At 38.7% G+C, this 22,247-nt stretch overlaps 2 protein-coding genes across 3 annotated transcripts; one reads left to right on the top strand and one right to left on the bottom strand.

The window, feature by feature from the left end:
- Positions 1-1,395: 1,395 nt before the first annotated feature.
- Positions 1,396-14,398, bottom strand: CEP76 (centrosomal protein 76). The gene is made up of 12 exons (XM_061357414.1): positions 14,241-14,398; positions 12,990-13,145; positions 12,567-12,648; positions 11,980-12,204; positions 10,764-10,949; positions 9,998-10,095; positions 9,125-9,253; positions 6,895-7,086; positions 4,832-4,998; positions 3,605-3,938; positions 2,211-2,428; positions 1,396-1,745 (listed from the first exon to the last, which is right to left on the bottom strand). The coding sequence occupies exons 1-12, from the start codon at positions 14,301-14,303 to the stop codon at positions 1,607-1,609; spliced, it is 1,989 nt and encodes a 662-aa protein (XP_061213398.1). The 5' UTR covers positions 14,304-14,398; the 3' UTR covers positions 1,396-1,606.
- A 19-nt stretch (positions 14,399-14,417) lies between these two features.
- PSMG2 (proteasome assembly chaperone 2) lies at positions 14,418-22,216 on the top strand. 2 transcript variants are annotated; one of them, XM_061357415.1, is made up of 7 exons: positions 14,418-14,570; positions 16,162-16,333; positions 17,105-17,163; positions 18,017-18,135; positions 20,718-20,891; positions 21,414-21,534; positions 21,964-22,216. In XM_061357415.1, the coding sequence occupies exons 1-7, from the start codon at positions 14,502-14,504 to the stop codon at positions 22,054-22,056; spliced, it is 807 nt and encodes a 268-aa protein (XP_061213399.1). In that variant the 5' UTR covers positions 14,418-14,501; the 3' UTR covers positions 22,057-22,216. The 2 variants fall into 2 exon arrangements, with proteins under 2 accessions (XP_061213399.1, XP_061213401.1); XM_061357417.1 differs by having other exon boundaries at positions 14,435-14,570; positions 16,166-16,333.
- Positions 22,217-22,247: the final 31 nt, after the last annotated feature.

Genomic DNA, 22,247 nt, shown 5'->3' with positions numbered 1-22,247 from the left:
AAAAGATGAGGGAGCATCTAAGTGACCAGACAGCACTGGGCATGCCTGTGCATGCTGAAAGGACACACAGGGCCCAGCTCTGACAGGGGAGCTCCTCCTTCCTTTTTCACTTTTCCTTGTATTTAACACGGACACATTTTTCCTCTTGTAATGACATACACGTGTAATACACACTGCTGCAAACAAGATACAAGTTGTACTTAAATAAAGCTATTAAAAATTTAGTGATACTCACCACACAACATGATTCAGCCTTTCACAGGATATTAGATACAATGAAATTGTACTGTCTAAAGCATTGATCGTTGCCCTGCAGCCCGCGTAACAGGCAAAGGAATAGATTTTCATTTTTCAGATATAAAAAGTAACACAAAAACAGATTTTGAAAGTGTTTGAAACCTGTTAGCAGCAGAGCCATACATACATAATGTTCAATTAAAATTTCAAGTTAAAACCCCAGGGCTGCATTAGGCAGTATTTAACACTTGGAAAAAAGACCAATATGGTGTCAGACCACTGTACTGCCAATTAAATGTCCATGCAAAACACCAGCCATCACTCTTGCTGCATGCATTGCAAGCTTCTTTGGGATTAAGTCTGGGGTTTTTGCTCCAGCACCAGCAGAGTCAGATCTTTCCTAGATGTAAAACAAAAGGTGGTGGACACAGACCAAATCAAATACTTTTCATCAGCCTCACAAAGACAGGCCAGAGTCTGTATGGTGAAAAACATGAGGTATTGAGAAGTCCAGCAAGCTCAATTTTTTGCTGTTTCTCAAAGAATGAAGTCTAAAAGACGCCCGGCAAAATCACCATCCACATGTTGAAGACAAAACCACAGATGGATAATTAAGTACAGATCTCAGTGACAAAACCAGACAAAATCATGACTGGTTGTTAAGCAAAATGCCCTGGCTACAGCTCCTACCTCAGAAACTTCCTAAGCTAATGTCAGAAAACAGGCATCAGGTTAAACCACTTTATGTAACCCAGCACAAGCTAGCCACATGCTTGGCTATCCACATCTTAACTTTACATATTAAAAAAAACCCCAACAAAACAAATAGAAATAAACAAAATAAATCCATTAAATTAATAGGATTAGTAAGATTATCTCTACTTTTCTGACTGAACTTTTCTTAGAAGCTGAATGTAGAAGCTATTGCTATGTCCAAAAGAAGCAGAAATAAACTTTGTTCTAAAAAGGACACGCACTTCAACTTCAGAATTTCTAGGTCTTGGTCACTCACAAAGTACACCCAATATGCTACACAGAGTCTATTACCCTGGAGAGGTAAACCAGACCTTTTCCTAAATGAATTCTGACACGAATTCAGAGCTGCAGAAGAGAAGCTGGTATTTCATGCATGCATTTTAGTAATTTGACCCACATTCATTTAAGTACTAAAAGTAACTTTTATTAAAAATAAGAATAAATTCTCTTTATAAATACAATCGTTACTGTGTACACAATCCTCTTCAATGAACACACAGTATCCAAAATCAGCGGCATTTCTATAAAATACTAGTTTTTAATTACATAATTCTATACATTATTTTGCAGATCTAAAAAGGTAGGAATGATGGTGGGCTGGTTTTGGTTTTTTTCAAAGGACAGAACGGTATTTACAAGCAAACATGATCCACACAGCACAAGCAGATTCAGGGTATGCAAACACTCGTACACGAACTGCAAGTCGCACTTGGTCTCCCCTGCAACAGATTATTTCTTCACAAAAAGGAGACCTGTATGACAAAAAGGAAAACAAGAGTAACAGATATCATTAAGCTATTATTAAAATTTTCAATCACATATGTGCATTTTTTTTTCAATTGTGATCAACCCTTAAATAACAATAAGCGTCGTGAGTCTGCCACTACAAATAATAATATTGTTCAACAGTGCAGGGGCTGTTGCCTTGGAGGAAAACAAGGCCATCACTGATCATTGTAACAAGTGCAGAGAAACTAACTCCTCAAGGTTTAATTTAACCCATGAGAAGACTATCATCACTGAACACAATGTAACATAGAAGCTCGGTAACCCCATAACCCATTACATACACAACTCTTCCTCCAATTCTTATTTAACAAAATCAATTTTCTTTAAATTTCATTAAAAAAAAGAAAAAAAAAAAGAGTTGCAATTCACAGTTAAGTACTGTTACTTTTAACATACACATGTATGTATCTCTTTATATTTAAACTTACCGAAGACACGTGGCAAATGCTCTCCTGGCATTTCTGTACACAAAATGGATTGGAAACCCTTTAAATGTGTGACCATCGGGTACTGCTCGTCTTACAGCATCCTGAAACTCTTCATTTCCTGCAGAAACACCTGTTGCACGTTCAAGCTCATAGGCTGCTAGTGCCGGTGACAACAGGTAGGATAGATGGTCATCCCAAACAGTAGAAAGGCCGAGATCCTGTGAGGCAATTAACAAAATGGTGACAAGTGTGCAGAATGAACATTAGGCTATGACTAAGCTTTTATATTGTATAGATTCAAATAAATCCATGACAAATCTTTAATTTGTAGTTAATGGAAGAGAAGCAGTATGATTTTGATACTGACTCACACACCAGCTGGAAGAACCAAATACCACCAACAAAATACCAAACATCGAGCAAGAAATTAAGTACTACACCAAAACAACACCAGCAGAGTTGAAACTAGATGTTTTAGCTACAGTATCTCTGCATGAAACATAAAGTAGTGCATAAATACATAGCAAAAATATATGGGAAAGATCAACTAAGTTCACCTCACAGTTTTCAGAACTGTCTCTCAGGGAAACCCACTTCTGAAAAAACAGTGCACAGCAGCTCTCTACAACACATACAGATACACATACCTACCTCCTACCATCCCACAAATGCAATGAGGGGAAAAAATCTACCACATCATGTGTTCAACATCACACGAGACTCATACTCTGAGAATGCCACCCCAAAGGTTGAACATTGTGTGGCAAAATAAAAACTAAAACAACCAAAACCCCCAAACATTAAAACCAGACATAATTTACCAGGGATTTAAAATATTATCTCCTCCATATCCAGCACAGGAAGAGCAATTTCTGGCACATTACATGTAAAAATTCTGATATAGGACAAAATTTATTTCTAGAAATACCTTCGGATTTTACAAAGCTGTCAGAGTAAGAACATGGAAGCTGAAAGCTTGCTTTTATCTAGGAACCAAAACCCCTTGTGGTGGATAGGCAAAGCCCACCACCAACTGGGTCTGGTCTTTCTAGCTCTTTGACAGACCACTCACAGGTAATCTGCAGGTGCCAGTAAGCTGAAGATCAGAGACACAGGAGAGGCAAAGGTAGGGTGGAGGGAAGAGCCCACACAGAAGGCTACCAATCACCACTGCAAAGAGTAAGTATGATGTCTAAACTACTTCAGTACAGTCTTTCCAAATAATTTTTCAATTACTTGTCATCTACCACATTTCTGAAAAAGGTGACGGAAAACATGCTGCAAAGATACAAGTATGCTGAAGTAACAAATGGCTACCTAAAACAAATGAAAACCATAAACCCATGCACCTTTATTACTGCAACAGATAAACCACGATCTTTAAACAGTGTTACCTTCCTGTGCTCAGAGACCAGTAGTCTCAGCTGCAACTCTATCTCGTTGCTTGCTACTGCAGCATCTATTGTGGAATCACATAGAGGAGGGAAAGGGGGAACTGAAGATGTTGATCCAGGTGGACATACAGATTTTATTGCTTCCCCACTCATAGGCTTCCATTTAGATTCATCATGCAGGTCAAACACACAGACCTCCACAGCATCAGATGGCTGACAATTTCCAAAGAACTTTTGATGGTTGAAGACACAACCTATTGTGCGATAAGGATACAGTGGCTTGGGTTGTTCAACTAATGGAGGGTCATCAGGCTTGATAGGTCTGTGGATGTACCTAACCAAAAACATTCAATCTCTTATTAATACACCTTATTTCAAGGCAAAATAAAAATACTTCGATGGGTCAGATACAAGCCATCTCTCTTTCTAAAACTGTAAGCCAAATTTGTTAAGTTTGGGTTTTTTTTTCCCTCCCAAAATGGCATTAATTTATTTATGGAAAAATAATTACACACATTTTGGAAACATAGCATAAACTAATATATCCCTTTTTTTTTCTTTAAATCTAGACAAATAAGCTGATTAATTGAACTCAACAGCAACTAGAGTTTGCAATGATAATAATATATCCATACAGTTTTCCCACTATTCATCTCACTTGGAGAAATACATCTTCAAATGGTAACCACAGGATACATAAACAGTGTCAAAACAGAATCGCTCACTTTCAACACTGGATATAACAGGTTCCAGAAACTGTATGTGCCCTTCTAAAATGACTCAAGTGAGAATCTCAGAAACTTGCAAAGTTTTTTGCAAGAGAAAAATGTAATATAACACTGATTTCACAGATGAAGTAAGTTAAAAAATACTGGTTCCTAAACGATAATGTCAGGTTTTATCTCCTTCTTTACAAATGGTGGCAGTGATAGCTTCAATGGCAATCAGCTACTGTAAGACAGCTGCTATACAGTATTAAAGCCCCTGAGAACTGCATTACAAACTGTGGAAATATTTCACCTCACACTGAACCAGTTATTTTCCAAACAAACGCAGTATACAGAAAAAAAGATTCAAAGACAAAACTCACCTCGATTACATGACAGCTACATGACAGAGTGTAAAGATAAAAACCATAAAAAACCCAACAAATATCCCATGCAAACCTCAATATATTGTTCGCTTTGATAATGCATTGTTCGCTTTTCTTGTATTCCTTTTACTCACCTATGTCCTGTTAAGCTCTCCCAAAAAGTAACTGTTCCATCAGTTCCAAGAGTCATTACCCAAGTATGGGGGACTCCTTTTCCTTTTGTTCCAACACACACAAAGGCTTCCAATCCAAACCCAAGAAGAAGACTGCACAGAAGGTTAGCATGATCTTCACAGTCACCCTAGACAATAAACATTAGTAAACTGGTTTGAGTATCAGGCGTGGATAAAATCTTAAAGAAAAAAAAAAAAAAGTGGTATTTCTCTAACCATTATTTAACACATCATGTTTCTCTCATTTACCTAAAACATGTATCAGAAGTTGGGCTTTTAAGGTTTCATTTTTCTGTAACAGAATAAATCTATTTAAAAATGAATAATGTATGTTCAAATGATAGACTATATTTTTATTCAAATATCATTAAAGCTAGAAAACACCTCTTATGATTACAAAGATACCTTCAAGTATTGCAAAACCAGAATCTATAGACCCCTGAAGACAAACCCCACATTTTAATTAAACATAAAAGCATATGTAAATAAGGCAAATACCTGATATAGTACTAGAAATTACGTGGTATTTTCACAGTTAGGAAACTCAGTCACTTAGTAAAATGTAATTCTACTGTTATCTCACTGCCTTGAATGTGTTGCCAAAGTTGAGAAATTAAACAAAGATAAAACAACCGCCCTCACAGACCTAACCATAAAGCAGCTGAAAGTCACATATAAAGTTGCTTTTCCCCTCAGTCAGAAACCCCATTTCTTTCGTAAATACATTACTACCATTGATAATTCACAGAAAACAGTTTCTGAATATGATGTCTAATATTCTTTGTCTCAAGTCCTTTACAAACGTTAGCTGTAAAGCAAGAACAAAAATTCATGCAACAAAGCCTTCATAATACAAAGCACAGCATGCAGAAGTGGAAGCATAAGGCTCTTTGATGCTATTCAGAAAGTTGAAAATATAAAATTCAGTGTTCTTGGATGTATCTGCTCATTACAGAGATAACACAATCTTCCCCTACAGTAATGTACAAGTGAAATATGCAGGAAAGCAGGTTTAACCAAGTTTCTAGTGAACTTGTGTTCATTTAATAATGCCATACCATGTTCCACAAGAAAAATAATAATGATCCAGCTGGTATGTAAGGGGCTAAATTCAGCTATTTTCTATACAGCCTTCCACTTCTGCCTTGAAGGAAACCTTTTCTCTGTGCCTCCAAACACAATGGCCCTCAAACTCAAAAGTCGCTATCATCATCTCCATCTGAAAGCCAGCAGGTAGCAAGTGATGCCTTTATACGGTACCTATGCATGATATGATATTCAGAGACAACAGCTAAAGCCTGTTCTGTGAGGCCTTTGAGACAGATTTAAAACCTGGGATACAGCTCCTGCTGCCAAGAAGATGACAACTTTTCAATACAAACACATTAGTGGCATTACTTTTGAACACAGAAGATTCTCTACGGCAATGAAAAGCACTGACCACTCCAAAGAGGTATTAAAAGGGATTGCTATTACTTTTAGCCATACAACAGAAAAGCTATGATCCAGAATGAGTTACAATTTATTTCATTTATTATAGTCTTATGATACAAATGTCAAATCAACAAGAACTAGGTTGAAACCATTAGTAAAAATCCCTATCTTGCAAAAACGGAATGTAAAGATTGTCAGTATATTTTAGCCCATCTAAAAGAAAAAGCAAAAGAGACTTTGGGACTTTTTCAGCTTTTCCTGGATTAGTCCAAAATTGAAACCAGTGCAGAGGTTGCAGAGGTTCACTGAATTATATGGGATCTTAGAAAAGCAAATGAACACAAACATGCTCATTGTCAGCCAGATGTATTGAGGAACGGACCCCAACAATAGCAGTAAAGAAAGACTGTTTCAAAGCCTTGTTGTCTATTTAACATCTGTTTCTCTTTAAAAAAAATCTTAAATAAGTTATTGCAACATAATTCTTCAAATTTTATTTTATCCATGTATTTGCAGCCTGTTTTAAATCACCAGCTCCAGTTAGAATAGGCTACCACCCATTGTGTCACAAAAGGACTATTTTCACATACCTTGTTTCTACATAAAAAAGCAAGAAGGGTACACCATTGTTCTTGTTTGCCACCACCTCCTCCGATGACAGGAGCTCTTTCATAACCCAGGACACTGACAAATCGTGCTGCTTGTCTAGGTGTGTCTAGCAACCGGCCTGCTCGAAGTGGTCTGATGTATGAACATACTGGATGGTTTACTCCATTTTCATCCTGAAAATGTAAAATACAGTTATTTATCATCCATGCAAATGTCACGAAAGATTCATCTTAAGACTGTCTTCTTTGCAATGGGATATATTCTCCCTGAAATAATACCACTCAAAAAGTATTAAGACACAAAAATACTTCTAAATTAAGACACAAGATCATTACAGTTAGATTTTTCTGCTTGTTCTGCCACTTGTAAGGACATTCTGGACTCCACGTTCAAATACCTGGAGCAGCACAGGCTGCAATCCATTTTTGTAAATGGATGAGGAACTGTTCATGCTCCACCCGCTATCAATTTCCACATTATCATCAAGCAAAAAAACAAACCATAACAAATGACATACACCCCCCCCAAACCCACAACAACCCCCAAAAAAAGCATTTAACACTCAGGAACTGATCTGAGTTTAAAAGATGTCTATTTGCTTCTGAATTTGAATACTTTACCCCTTGTCATAACACAAAAAAACAATAAAATTTACTCCCAACAAAATAACTAGATTTATATAAATTAAGATAGTAATAATACTAAGAATTTCTAATTTATTGGGAAAATGAAAGAATGACTGGGAAAAGGTCTATTTTATTACATGCTGCAGAGAAATACTCTGATTATCAACTATTAAAACTTTTTCAAGAATGGAATTCTTCTTAACTTGGCTAAATTGGTACTTTAATGTTCATATACTTAAAAAAAGGGATCAAAGCCTTTTAAATCTCTGCAGCTTCATGAAATGATGGTCTACTGTAGATTTCTGGGTGCAGAAAGTAGAATACCATTAATTCACACCTTGCTTTATTCTCAATATAGGAAAAGTCTCATCTTTAGCTCATGTCTCCAACCAAACTCTCAGTTCTAGAATTCCCTATCTAATTACGTATGTTTCTCTATATACTCTGCTCTGAAACCTTCTGTTGCTTGTTTTGCCCCACACAGAGTAGCTTCTAGGTGGATGAAAGGCTGGGAGGGAACACGGCCAGGACAGCTGAGCTGAACTGACCAAAGGGATATTCTGTGCCATACAGCATTATGTTCAGCGATAAAACTAGTGGGTGTAGGAAGCAGACTCGCAAATTCATCCCTGCTTGGAAACTAGCTGGGCATCATCCTGCTGGTGGCAGGTGGCAAGTGGCAAGTGATTGTCTTTGCATCCCTTTCTTCCCACTCGTCCTTCCTTTCTTTCCTTCACTTACTAAACCATCTTTATCTCAACACATGACTTTTTCCTCGCTTTTGCCCTTTTTACTGTCTCCCTCATCCCACTGGGATGGAGTGAGTTACTGACTGGGTGAGGCCTCAGCTGCTGTCTGGGATTTGAAAGTTCACATCACTACTGAACACTCACAGTACAGCCAGAATGGAAGCTGCTGCTTCACTGAAGAGTGTGCACAGATCACTTCAGAATGTTACTTTGAGATAATAAGCTACTGTGCATTACCTGTGCTAGGAAAACTGCTACTAACAAGCTAAAGTCATAGCATGAAAAATGCAAAGACCATACCATTTCTTTTACTGAGGAACAATTACCATAGAGCAACTGACACAGTAAGTTATTACCCTACAATAATTATGTCTATTGTTATGAGACATTAACCAGAAAGATAGTTTTACGGATCACACGTTAACCAGAAAGACTGTTTTACAGATCACACAGAGCTCAAATATTGTGCAGGTATGTTCTACTAGATTTAGTAAGTGCATGATTTGTATTTTATCTGGTATAAAAATTTGTCTGAAACAGTTTGCATACATAAGTTAAGTGTTGGCCATTTGTGAGACTAAACAGGCTTTATCACCTCTTACACCAGAGGTGGTTAGAGCAACCCTTCTGTGGGCATTATACTGTTAAGTTTCAATATACAAACAGAAGTTACAAATTTTTTTTGCACAATATACCTCATGTTGCCCTGATCTGAATGTAACCACATCATAGATCTATAGAGATTCCATATATATATATATACATATAAACCTCACAATAAATCAAAAAATAAGAAGGTAACTTAAAGATTTGGTATAGTTGTACAATTTACAAACCTGTGCAAAAATCTTTACTAGCCTTGTGTTGTGTGTAGGCCTAATCTGTAGGTATTCTCTCCACCACTGTTTAGCATAGACAAGAAATAACCGTTCTTTTTCTGCTGTTTTCTGACGTTCCAAAGCAAACTGTAAGTAAGAAAAACAATCACATGTACATTAATTCCAAACGGGGGGGGGGGGGGGAGAGGCAAAACCCCCAACCCACCCAAAAACCAAACCGAACAACACAATAAGTATATTAACAGCAAATCCTGGCATATGCGAAATAAATTATGATTTAAATTAAGATTTAAATTAATATTTAAATTAATATTTCAAGTGTGCTACACAAATACTGAATAATAGTATTTTTAAATTAAAATCCAGTGAGCTAAAACCTCAAGCTACATTTCTTGTTTGTAGGCTCATATGTGAAGCTTGACTAAAGTAGCGTCCATCTGAAGTGATGCATTTCTGCACAGAAGGATTGATGAGCTTTTAATGTGCAGAAGAGCATCTCCCATGTACCTTCAGGCCAACATTTACTGGCTTTCCAGGCAGAACAGCTGACTTGAAATTATTGTTTCAAATGGGAAAGAGAGCAAGAAAACATACAGTACTTGAGGAAAATAAGGTATATTGCACCTTTCTTATTTTTCTTCTTAAAGTTTTGATACAGGTAATCAGAAAAAACTACTAAAGTAATAATTCAAAGTCATGTTCAGTGTAAACAAAAGTAGTTTAAAAAAAAGGTGATATTTAAGTTTAAAGGGAAAAAAAAAACCAAAGTAGCAAACATTAAAAAACCCACAGCCCTCAACATCTACAAGTAATTCTATACTAATTTGATACTGAGCCAATAAAAAGTAAGCCCTCCCAGAAATTACTTACTTGAGTACTAATTACTTCTGGAGACAGCGTCTTATCAAGCTGTGGATACATTTCCAGTCGAATGTTTAAAACACCCGCAGAAACCTTTGATTCTGTACCTTTTAATCAAAATAAATTTTGATGAATTCTCTCAAAATTAATTTACTGAAGACATTTCAACCAGACAGGAGCAAATACTTATAATAAATGTTAGCCATATAATTACAAAAAAATAACTAAACATCTTTAAATACATGCAAAATAAGATCTTTATTTAAATTTCAAACTCAAATGAGGCTGTAAGAAAGCATAATATGGCAAAAAAAAGCAGACAGGTAGATGTGAGATAATTATCCAAGGCCCTTGTCCTGTTTCTGGCTGGGATGATTTTCTTCCTAGTAGCTTTCATCATAAAGTAAAATATAATAACAATGCAATAATGTTATTATAATAATATTGATAATACTATAATGGAGATATGAAGGAATAAACCCCACCCCTGAGGAAAACCAAACAACCAAACATGAAGTGATGCACAATACTACACCCACTGACCGATGCCCAGCTCATCTCCAAATAATTATTGCCCCCCCAGCCAACTCTCCCCAGTTGACATACTGGGCTTGATATTCTATGGTATGGAATACCCCTTTTCTAAGGATGCCTGATAGTGATTTATGAGTTGAACTAAAATTAAACTACATCATAAATACCGCTTTATGCTTACAAGCAAGCTCAGTACCCAGCATTTTAAAGCCATCATTACACCCTTATTATTTATCCTTACCTACACCCAGGAGTTCAACAGCAACATTCGTTATGCCATTCTCTGCAGCCAAGACAGATCGCCACTCCAAGAAATGTGATGCTACTAGTGTTGTCTCACCAAATGTGTCTGTTTTGATCAGCACCATATGCACTGGATCACATACAGATAACATAGTGGTTGCATCCACCATTTTACTTCCGTCACCTGCCATTATTAAACCGAGGTAAGACAGCGAATATTATCATTCTAAATCCTCCTCAAAATTAAAACATATGCATTTACACTCATTGAATATATTGCACTTTAAAAAAAATCTCATGTTCAGAAGTGTAAGCAATGATCCCATCTTAAAATCAAACTCAGTTTAGGACCTAGCTACAGAGAGGTTACAGCTAATTTACAGAAGAGATAAAAAGTTTCCTATAGCTGAATACTCAAACGTAACTGCTTCAACTCTACAAAAATTAAAATGGAATTAGCATTTAGGAAAATAAGGAATATTAAAGGACCATTTATGAAAAGCAATTGAAAAATATTCTTTTAATAAGTTGGAATGCATGACATCAACTAACTGTACATCAGTATTTAGGAAACAACTTTCCCTGTAGTTAAGCTTCACTCTACAACACAAATATCTCCAGGAGCAGTTGAATTAAGAAAATCTGGGGTTTTTTGCATCTGTGGTATAGTCACTCCCTTGTCAACTGCAGTAACTCTGCCTTTCTCTGTGTTTCCTGGTGTCCCATAAGCTACCCTGGATTTTTACAGGATTCAGTCAACAACCAGAAGTCTTTTCATAACATCCTTAGCTCCTACCATGTTCCCTGGCTACCAACAGAAGAACAGTAATGCAGGCTGTGGATGACTGACTTTTGTGCAGGTGTTTGCAAACTGAACTCGCACTGCAGATTTCAATCCACGTGATGACAAATTCACATTTCCCTTCTTCATTTGTCAGCACGAAGTTCATTAAAATCACAGCCACCTTAGCTGAGACTATCATCTTACTGTTCAATTATGGATCAAGTTGGACAGATTAAAAAAAACAAAGAGGAGGCCAGAGTAGAGAAATACCTAAAAGTGGCATAACCTAATACTGTAACCAGTTTTCTGAGGAACACATGATATAAAATAGGCAAGAAATCCACTAAAGAGCTGTAAACATTTCACAAACTCTCAAGTCAGAAAAAAACCCACACAATAGCAACAGCTTTAAACCCACAATATTCCTTACCTAGGCTATCCTTGTGTACTTCAAGTAAAAAACCATCATGAAAATCTGGGTCACAGGCACAAGCTACAGGTTTAGAACGGAAGCGCTGGTTTCGAAAATGTAAACACAGAGTGAAGGTAGAACAGATCTGGCCAGGCAGAGGCTCCGGTTCCTGAAGATGTTCCAGAAAAGCTTTTCCACCCAAAACCTGAAGGTAAAGATACCTCCGTGTTGGGTCAATGTTAGCTGTAAAGCGTAGCAATAAAAATGAAGAGACTACAGACAGATCTTATGATGCATGTTAAATATCAGTTAACTAACAGGACACTTTCCTAGGAAAAAGAAACATTTTTGAGACAAGTGCTTAGGATAAAGTGATTTTACAATGTATGGAAGTTATCTTCATGTAAAATAATGAAATAAAAAAATAAGCTGTATTTTATGTGACACTAATTTCTGCTGCTTACATGAATTTACTTCCTCTATATAAGCAGGAAGAACATCTACCTTTATGTCAGTAATGGATTACTAATTCAGAGTCCAAAAGTCATAACTTCAAATTTCTCTCAAAACTAGGATCCAAATATTAAAATAAATAAGCAACATACTTTTTTTCAAAACTGGTGGTTCTCTGTCAACGAAATGTGTTGATGGTTTTGGAGCTGAAGTCCTCTCCTTTTCATTCCCATCCTGGAATTACAATTAAGACTTTTTTTGAGGCAACACAGGATGCAACAGTGCTCTTAACGGCAGTCTTCTAAAAACTAAATAATCCACTATTTTAACCAAATGCCATTTCTCCGGTATGCCCCGTTCTAGTACTCAAGATGCAACAAAACTGAACAAATACTTCTGATGTTGTATTACCATTAACCCAATTTTAGCATATGCATTAAGCTGTTCTGCTTCTATTATGTCACAAATCAGTAAAGCCGTTATAAACCTTTAAAAGTACCATGTTTTAACTTTGTTAAATCTAAGTCAGTAAGAGATATGAGCAAAAATATTTTAACTCTTCAAAAACTACTTACAGTTATAAATTTAAGTTCCTTCATAACATCATCAATGATTCCTCGTTGTCTTAAAGCTTTTATCAGATCTTCTGTGGATAACTGCTGATGCTCAGGTGCTAACTCTTCATGTATAGTCTCAGCAAGAACTTCTCTTATCCTGCCATGGACATCCATCTGAAAGAAAATTCACTATATGCTATAAACACCTGCTCTTTCTATGGTAGCAGCTGTGCCTATAAACAGTCACTCTATTCTCTAAGTCTAAAGTTATTCTCCCAGGGACACAGAAATAATTACACCAAAACATTCATCCTCTCAGAACTAACCAAATGAGTCACTATCTCACTAAAGCTCTACCAGTTACAAAAGTTATGGGCATACAGAACCTGAGCATTTTCACTGCTCTTGACAGTACCTCCTGCCTCGAATTTCCCTCCTCACAAAAATGTCTCCAAATCCATCTATTACAAAATGGTTGCTGCCTCCCTCAAAATTCAAACTTAGGATAATAGCTTATTTTTGTTAGATAAAAACACTCTAGTGTGAGGTGCCGCTGCCCATTGCGGGGGGGGGAGGGGGGGGGTGTGGAACTAGATGATCTTAAGGTCCTTTCCAACCCTAACTATTCTATGGTTGTATGATTTAAGGTGAAAAATACACCTTTGCGTACACACAGGTAAGGTGCAACAGTAGTAAATCTCCACTGCAAGGTCCCCTGTGCTCAAAAGGAAGTTAGAGAATTTCTGTCCTTTACCTCAGCTGTCAAACTGCATGAATTTGTAAAGCTGTTTCTCACGCAAGAAGAACGTTACGGCCACAGCCACCATGCCTTGAAATACTTCGTGATGCACGAGTTAAAGAATTCATATTTTCCCGTCAGTTCAGAAAGAAGCCACAGGCCCAGGGTGCAGACCCCGCCGCCGACACCGCTGCCGTCCCCTCTCCCTGAACGGGGCAGCGCCTGGCAGAGAGAAGCAATGGGGAGGTGGCCGCGGACGGGCCTCAGCTCCATCTCCCTTTAGCCCGGTAAACAGAAAATGAGAGAGGACCGGAGGCGGTAGGAGACGGCGAGGGGATAGGCCGCAAACGGGCCAGCAGCTCTACAGGGGCGCGAACTGTCGCGGGCCCTCCTGGAAGACTGCGCAAACGCCAGAAGGCACAATAGCGCCTGGAAGCCGTAAGTAGGGAAATAAAATCAACGCGATGGAGCTAGCACGCTGCATGCCCTACCACCGCCTCAAAAGGCACTGCTCTCACCAAGGGACCCACCTTGACGAGCTGCTGGTGGATGATCTGCTTCAGCTCGGAGGCTTTCTCCGGCGGCAACGACATGGCAGCAGGGCAGGTGACGAGCCTCAACGCTCCTTAACGGGGAGAAGGCCGAGGAGCCTCCCGCCGCGGATAAGGCTCCACCCCCAACCGCCCTTCCAACGGGCGCAGCGCGTGGCGGGCGGGTACGGCCGTTACCCCCCGCCCCACTGAGGAGAGAGGTGCCCCGCTCGTTGCGTTCTTCCTTCTTACCCGGCCGGCATGTTTATTCCTTGCGACCATGGCGGGCTTTCCGCCGCTTCCGACTTTAAAGGCTTCACTCTGCTCATGGTGAGTTGCACCTTCTGCTTCCCCCGCCCTGCCCTTAATGGGCTTGAGGGGGCGCTGCTCGAATGGGCCACCCCAGAGCGGGCGAGCGGGGCTGGCCGCTGCTCTGGGCCCCGGCGCTGAGGACGCGGGTGGGGGCTCGTTTTCTTGTCCCTCCGCGCCTAAGGGGCAGGAGGGCCGGGATGCTTTGGTTTTCTTCTTCTCTGCTCGGGGTCGTCCCTGGGTACTTGCTCGCGGGAAAGTGGAAAGGCGCTGGGCAGGCGATTGTGGTGTCCTTGTGTATATCTTGCCGTGTGTTTTGACGTTAAAGAGGATTTGCAGGGGTCTTTTCCAGAGTTTAATTCGGTCTCTTTTGTTTCCATCAGTTTTTCGCTCCTCAGCTCCCCGGCTTTTTCTTCTGTTAAGCTGTTGTGTGCCGAGCTATAGCTATATGCTATCCCTCTAACATTAAAATGCCATATGTCATTTTACAAGTTTTGTACTACCTACGGGTGATCACTGGAATAAAAAGCTTTTTTTTTTTTTTTTTTTAATTTAGATGAGATGTATGTTTCCAATGAAAAATTCCTTGTTTCTGCTATATTTTAACCGATTAGGATTGTTTTAGGAAGTGTTTTAATCACCTTCATACATGGTATGAAATCAATTTAAGGTACTCTACCTGAGGTTACTTTGTTTATTGTGACGTTAAGAGTGCAGGCTGCAAAGCAGCAAACCATTATTTTTCTTACCAGTGAGTCGCTTTCCTGTATTATCTAAAGGTAACCTTATCACTTTCCATCGAGGGCTGCACAGCCCGGGATGACTCTGCAGGCTGCACGGGAAGTCATTCCAGATCAGGTGGCGAGCAACAGGAAACAGATCTTTGCTGTTTTCTGTGCCTAGGAGTATCAGGCTATTGAATACTAGCTATTTTGTAAGCGCTGTTACGTCCTCTTTCACCGTGAGCTTATTGACATCAAATACGGCAGCAATTTGTAGATACAGTTAATAAATTAGAGGGAGGCAACCAAAACGTTAGTTGTCTTCCTGTAATAATTTCTGTAAAAGCACACAAGCTTGAATTTGTCTTTCTGTTCCATTATATTAGGTCACTATCTGCCCCGATTGGTGATAAGCTAAAGCATTTCCTATGTAATGAATCCAAGGTGACCCTTAGCATTTTCATTCTTAAAAAATTAAAAAACAACCTGCTTTTGTATATGGGTCAATCTAAGATATGTAGGTTCAATATGTAATATAAGCATTACCGTTAGGTGTCACTTGAGGCCTGCCAATCTCGGCATTAGGGGGTTGAGCTGCTTTTCTGCATCCAAAAAAAAGAGAGGAGGGAGACAAGTTTTTAAAGCATTTGTTTAAGTTTACAGCAAGACTGGGATTATTCAGAGAACTGGCTAGGATGTTTTCTGTGGGACAGTGTCCAAAATCTGTATTAGCAATCTGCTAAGGAATAGTCACTTTTGTCAGAGGATGACTAGCCCTTTTCAGAAATCATGTTTGACCAGAACTGGAGTAGTTTAAACTTTTACTATTTGAAGAGCGTCTTGTATTGTCCATAAAACACATTGTAATCCAGTAACTTCTGTTACTTCAGCCAGCAGTGTCAGTGGGAAATGTTGGTCAACTGGCAATAGATCTAGTGATTTCCACACTTGACATGACTAAAGTTGGTTACTTCTACACTGATTGCTTGGTGCCAATGGTTGGAAATAATCCATATGCAACAGCAGAAGAAAACTCAGTGGAGCTGAGTATAAATGCTGAAGGTGAGTATCGAATGCTGAAAGTGGTTATTGAATACTGAAGGTGTATTTGCAAGATGCAGAAAGTGCAAGAATGTTATGTTTATTTTTCTGTTGTTACAAAAACCAAGGTCAGTAATAACAACTTCAGTAAGTAACAGATAAAAATGCATTTACACTTCACAAAGGAAACTATTTTAAGTTATTTTGGATAATCAATTTGACATACGGAACCAGTAAGAAATGTTGAATTTCAACTATTTACAGTGCAGTCAAAATTCTAGTTTTAATCCAAAGCAGCTGAAGTGTACTTGAAGAAGACTGGTAGAATGCAAACTGAAATGTTCATGTAGAAGGCCATTTAGCCTTTCTTTTTCCTGTTCCTTCTTTCCCACCAGTGTTTGCCTTTTTTCTTGTGTGGTGTTTCTCCCTCTCCCCCTTTCAAATTCTTAGTTTCTTTCCCTATATTGATCATTGCATTAAATAGGGGTTTTTTATTTGTTCTCTCTTAAATCATGCAAGTCTCAGAATAATCTGTCAATCTTCGCAAAGCTGCACAACGAGATTATCCAAATTGTTGCAGGAGGTAGATCATCATATATTTTTCTTCATTCAGTCTATTGAATTTATGACAAGTGAAATCCAGTTAAGACAATGTTCAAAAATACATATTTTTAACTGACAGCTGGGAAGTTTACTATCTTGAGGTTTGTAAATTGGATAAATCTGGATACTTCTAGACACAGATATCTTTCTTGCTTTCTTCTTACAAAACTTAATTGTTTCCTGTTGTAGTATATTCGTTACCGTCAAAGAAACTTGTAGTTCTGCAGATCAGATCACCATTCATAAAGGTATGAATGTGCATTGATTATTCTTACTTCACTCTTCATTTTGAATAGTTCTACTGGCAAATAGTTTAAATGGCCTAGCAAAATGTTTTTTCTGCAATGTGCTGTAACACCTTTTCAGCTGATGCAGTTTTAGCTGACAAAAGCTGACATCCACACTTTTGAGGGTTGAAGTTTTGTTGTTTTTCCAAGCCCAATAACAGTCCACCTATGTTATTAACAGTCTTAAAAAATCATCTGGGTTTTGTCATCTTTTTTTTTTTTTTTTTTTCCCCTTAACTCTCAATTGGGTTTGTGTGTTCTTTTATTGTAATAGCTTGATTTTTGGAGTCAATCCAATTTAATTATTTCACAGTGTTCTATATTAATTTAAACTGCATTCATTATGTAAAAATGAAGAACTTAAAATTACTTATTAATTGGATAGTGGTTGTAATTTAAAAGAAGCAGAATGCCATGCCAGAAAAAAAAAACACCAAAATATGCAGCAGTTTTTAGCAGCTGAAATTGTGGAAAAAATCCCATATGATCCCACCATCCCACCTTACTGTAAAGCATTTTCTGTTGGTGTTAATGGCATACAAAATGGGTGGTACTGTTGTTGTTAACATGGGCTTCATGATAATTTTTATCCTTATACATGCAGTTTTGATTAAGTAAACAGAGTAATCGTCTGCTTTTTAAAACTATATCTAACATTGAAGAATAAATGGGTATGAAGAAAAATTTACGTCACTGCTAAACATTATGTGTAACAGCTACTATTGTTAGCTTTTGTTTTGTTGGGGTTTTTTTGTTTGTTTGTTTTAAGGCACAATATGTTTTTCACTTCTTTTTTCTCTTTCACTGTGTTAAGAACAAGTACAGGCCATTCTGTCAATTGCTGCATTCTTGGGTGAAAAGCAGCAGATGTGCCAGAGTAGTTCTTCTGTCTAGCAGCCATGCGTATCAGCGAGATGATGAGCAGCTTCTTGGGTATGTTTGTGCCAGTAAAAGACCTAACTAATGTGTCTGTTCTTTTTGACAAGCTGACATATTTCCTTCTACTCAGTACTTTTGGCAAGGTTCTTTTGCTTGGGGGGGGGGGTGGGGGCGGGAGTGGAGAAAGGGTGGGAGTGAGCAAGAGGGCTGCATGGTTCTGATTTACAGCCTGGGCTTAAACCACGACACCTGTGTACATAGGTCATAAAATAATGTACTATTAAAACATGTTACACAGGATTGGTCTGTAAACTTTCTTAGTTGCTGCTGTTGCAAGTATTGAGCAAAAGGCCTGCGCTGTCAGGCAATAGAGCCTCAGTTTTACCTTCTTAATTGTTTGTGGCTGCAGGCAACCTCAGGGATTAACTGCTAACATATAGGTCACAGACTAGATTTTTAAGAGTTAATCAGAATATTGATTAGTTTCTTATTCTATAGTTTGAAAGTTTTCTTTAGTATAGTAAGTTATTTAATATAATTTAATAGTGGAAGTTCCTATTTGTTGGGAGTTAACTCCAAGGTTCAGAGGATACGTGCTTTTATTAAATACTACTCCTTTAAAAACAACCATTACTTACTGACTGAGGACATCAGGACTGGTGATGTAACAAAAGCAAACAAGAAAAACCCAGTATTTTTGCAAAAGACCAGTTATTATCCTCAGGCTGTATAAATGTGTAGGGCTTTAGAGGAAGTTTAAGTACATTCATGTCTCAGATACAGTTACCAGTGATAACTGCATCCAGTTGCAGAATAGCCAGCTAATATGTAATGAAATGAGAGGGACTAATGGTTATTTGATGTGGTCTGAGTCATAAGTTGTGGTGGTTTAACCCCCCTCAGCACCAGAGAATAACTCTGTTACAGCAGATTCACTAAAGAGCAAGGGTAGTGCATTCAGAAAATACTTAAGACTTGACGGAAGTCTACATATATTGCTGGTGTGAGTTCATTAAAAGTACTGTATCATAGTGAAATCCAAGTTTACCCTAACAAACTTTAAATTAATCATCTCCTATCAGAAGGAGGAAGAAGCACATTTTGTTTGTAAATCGTTTAGCAACCATGAGCAGTTCTGCTATTAATGTGCTTACATATCAGGTACTTGCCAGTTATCTGAGCCTCTAAAAAAAGAGTACCTTAGTTCTCTTTGTGGCAGAAAGTTCAGTAGTTTGTACTGTTTTGAAGCTGCATTTTAAATTTGATTTGAGGAATAAGGGAATGTCAGTGCAATTCTTCATTGCAGCTGTGAGGTCCCCCACCCTCACCCTCCACCCTGCACAGAATCGTGGAATCATAGAATAGTTAGGGTTGGAAAGGACCTTAACATCATCAAGTTCCAACCCCCCTGCCATGGGCAGGGACACCTCGCTCTAAATCGTATCACCCAAGGCCTTGTCCAACCTGGCCTTGAACACCACCAGGGATGGAGCATTCACAACCTCCCTGGGCAACCCATTCCAGTGCCCCACCACCCTAACAGGAAAGAATTTCCTCCTTATATCCAATATAAACTTCCCCTGTTTAAGTTTTAACCCATTACCCCTTGTCCTATCACTACAGTCCCTAATGTGAGTCCCTCCCCAGTATCCCTATAGGCCCCCTTCAGATACTGGAAGGCTGCTATGAGGTCTCCACGCAGCCTTCTCCAGGCTCAGCAGCCCCAACTTTCTCAGCCTATCTTCTTATGGGAAGTGCACCAGTCTCCTGATCATTCTCGTGGCCCTCCTCTGGACTTATTCCAACAGTTCCATATCCTTTTTATGTTGAGGACACCAGAACTGCACACAATACTCCAAGTGAGGTCTCATGAGAGCAGAATAAAGGGGCAGGATCAGCTCCTTCGACCTGCTGGTCACGCTCCTTTTGATGCAGCCCAGGATACGGTTGGCTTTCTGGGCTGCAAGCGCACACTGCCAGCTCATATTCATTTTCTCATCGACCAACATTCCCAAGTCCTTCTCCACAGGGCTGCTCTGAATCTCTTCTCTGCCCAGCCTGTAGCTGTGTCTGGGATTGCTCCGACCCAGGTGTAGGACCTTGCACTTGGCATGGTTAAACTTCATGAGGTTGGCATCAGCCCACCTCACAAGCGTGTCAAGGTCCCTCTGGATGGCATTCCTTCCCTCCAGCGTATCAACCGAACCACACAGCTTGGTGTCATCAGCAAACTTGCTGAGAGCGCACTGAATCCCACCGTCCATGTTAGTGATGAAGATGTTAAACCAGACTGGTCCCAACACCGATCCCTGAGGAACACCACTTGTTACTGGTCTCCAGCTGGACACTGAGCCATTGACCACAACTGTTTGTGTGTGGCCATCCAGCCAGTTCTTTATCCACTGAGTGGTCCATCAAATTAATGTCTCTCCAATTTAGAGACAAGGATGTCGTGTGGGACAGTGTCGAACGCTTTACACAAATCCAGGTAGATGACATCAACTGCTGTACCCCTGTCCATCAGTTCTGTAGCCCCATCATAGAAGGCCACCAAATTGGTCAGGCAGCATTTCCCCTCAGTGACATTGATAGTGTCTTTTATTGTCAGACTGAATGTATTCTTGATTTGTTTCTAGGACACCACTACGCTACCTGCTTACACCTGATCTTGAGAAAGAGGTTGGAGGTCTTATGCAGGAGCTAAACTGGAAAGAAATGGAGAAAGTAGCAGCTTACCCTGGAATAAATGATACAGAAAAAGTACTACATATTCCTGGAGGTGGCATCACAAAACGATTGTTTACAGAGAGGTAAGTTGCCTTAAGCACAGAAAGGTATCAGAACTCTCATTTTTAGTACATGGGTAAAATTATTTTCTAAACTGTTACGGTATAGGAAAAGTCCTAATAATAAAATAATAATAATATTAATAATAATAAATGGGAAGTGAGGTAGTGATATGCAGCCTGCAAAACTGCTGTTTGAAACGTACAGAAAGAAAACAAATTATTATATCAAAGGATCTCTATAAATGCCCCACCAACACAAAAAAGCAAACTAACTGTGTAAAAGAGGTCCTGAGTAACGCTTCTGTGATGTAGGATTTCTGCCTCACAAAGCAAACAAATTCTAGACTAAGAACATCAAGTGTGAAAAAGCAATCAAGAAAGTATGGAGAGGGGAAAAAAAGCCCCACCTTTCTATATATGCATACATTTTTACTTTGGGTTTGGGTTTGGCTTTTTTTTTTACAAGCCATATGCAATTGTTGTTGCTCTTAATGCATAATTGTCTAGAAATTAAATAGAAATACCTGCTCATTTTTGTTGCAGCTGCTCAAAAGGAATCCAAATGGCAGTTCTTTTGAAATTCTGCTCCGAAGGGGACAACATCCCTGATGCATTTGCTCTTGTTAGCTATCTTAATGAATGGCTTCAGTTAATTAAAAGTGAAGTAAGTGCTGTTTCATCTAGAGTTCTTGCATTTGTATTTTATAGCCATTATTTTAATCCTTTCTTCAATCCAGGACATTAAAAATGTTACTCAGCTGAATTTTAGGAAAGTTAAAAATGTACTGGTTGGGTTCCTTTTGGTCCTTGGTCATCAAGCATATGTCAAATTAAAGATACATCTTGATTCGACCCTCACTGGAAACTTCCCCACCTGAAAAAACAAACCTAAATACTAACTCTTTTGTTTGACAGCTGGGGGAGAAAACTGTGTAAGGGTTTGATTGAGTTTGAACTTCCAGTCCTCTTCTCTAAAGCAACCCATGATAATATTGATTCTTGAAATGCTGCCTGATGTTTTAATACATGTGCCAGAGATAGAATTGCATCATTACTATTTAAAACTCAATGAATTACTCTGATTCTGTTGCAGAGTGACGATTCCACAGATACTTCTTCACAATGGAAAATACCAAGTTCTTGGCGCTTACTTTTTGGCAATGGTCTCCCACCTGCACTCTTCTGATCAATTTTGAACTCTTCTGTAAGTCACATGTGCAGTCTCAAATGTCCCTTGAGAAGTTATTAGTCATTGCCAAGCAACAGCAGCTTACTTTGTGTCTGCATTAATTCTTTATTTAAGAAAAATTCCTTTAACGTATGTGGGTAGTAGCTAAAGAAATGAAGGTGATTTTCACAAATTGACCAAAGAAATAC

This window comes from Neopsephotus bourkii, unplaced genomic scaffold (genome assembly GCF_033783945.1).
Source record: "Neopsephotus bourkii isolate Nb327-2 ecotype Australia unplaced genomic scaffold, CSIRO-AGI_Nbou_v1 NB_894, whole genome shotgun sequence".
Lineage (NCBI taxonomy): Eukaryota > Metazoa > Chordata > Aves > Psittaciformes > Psittacidae > Neopsephotus > Neopsephotus bourkii.
The sequence above is the reverse complement of the archived record's forward strand: the minus strand, read 5'-3'. Positions and strand labels throughout refer to the sequence as shown.

Bases quoted from the DNA above. Each gene is read 5' to 3' on its own strand.
- CEP76 (XM_061357414.1), bottom strand. From the start codon at position 14,303: ATGTCGTTGCCGCCGGAGAAAGCCTCCGAGCTGAAGCAGATCATCCAC. The intron at 13,146-14,240 runs GTGGGTCCCTTG...ATTTTCTTTCAG, and splicing joins TCCACCAGCAGCTCGTCAAG to ATGGATGTCCATGGCAGGAT. The intron at 3,939-4,831 runs GTGAGTAAAAGG...GTTTTTGGTTAG, and splicing joins GAGAGCTTAACAGGACATAG to GTACATCCACAGACCTATCA.
- PSMG2 (XM_061357415.1), top strand. From the start codon at position 14,502: ATGTTTATTCCTTGCGACCATGGCGGGCTTTCCGCCGCTTCCGACTTT. The intron at 16,334-17,104 runs GTGAGTATCGAA...TTCCTGTTGTAG, and splicing joins GCTGAGTATAAATGCTGAAG to TATATTCGTTACCGTCAAAG. The intron at 18,136-20,717 runs GTATGTTTGTGC...ATTTGTTTCTAG, and splicing joins GATGATGAGCAGCTTCTTGG to GACACCACTACGCTACCTGC.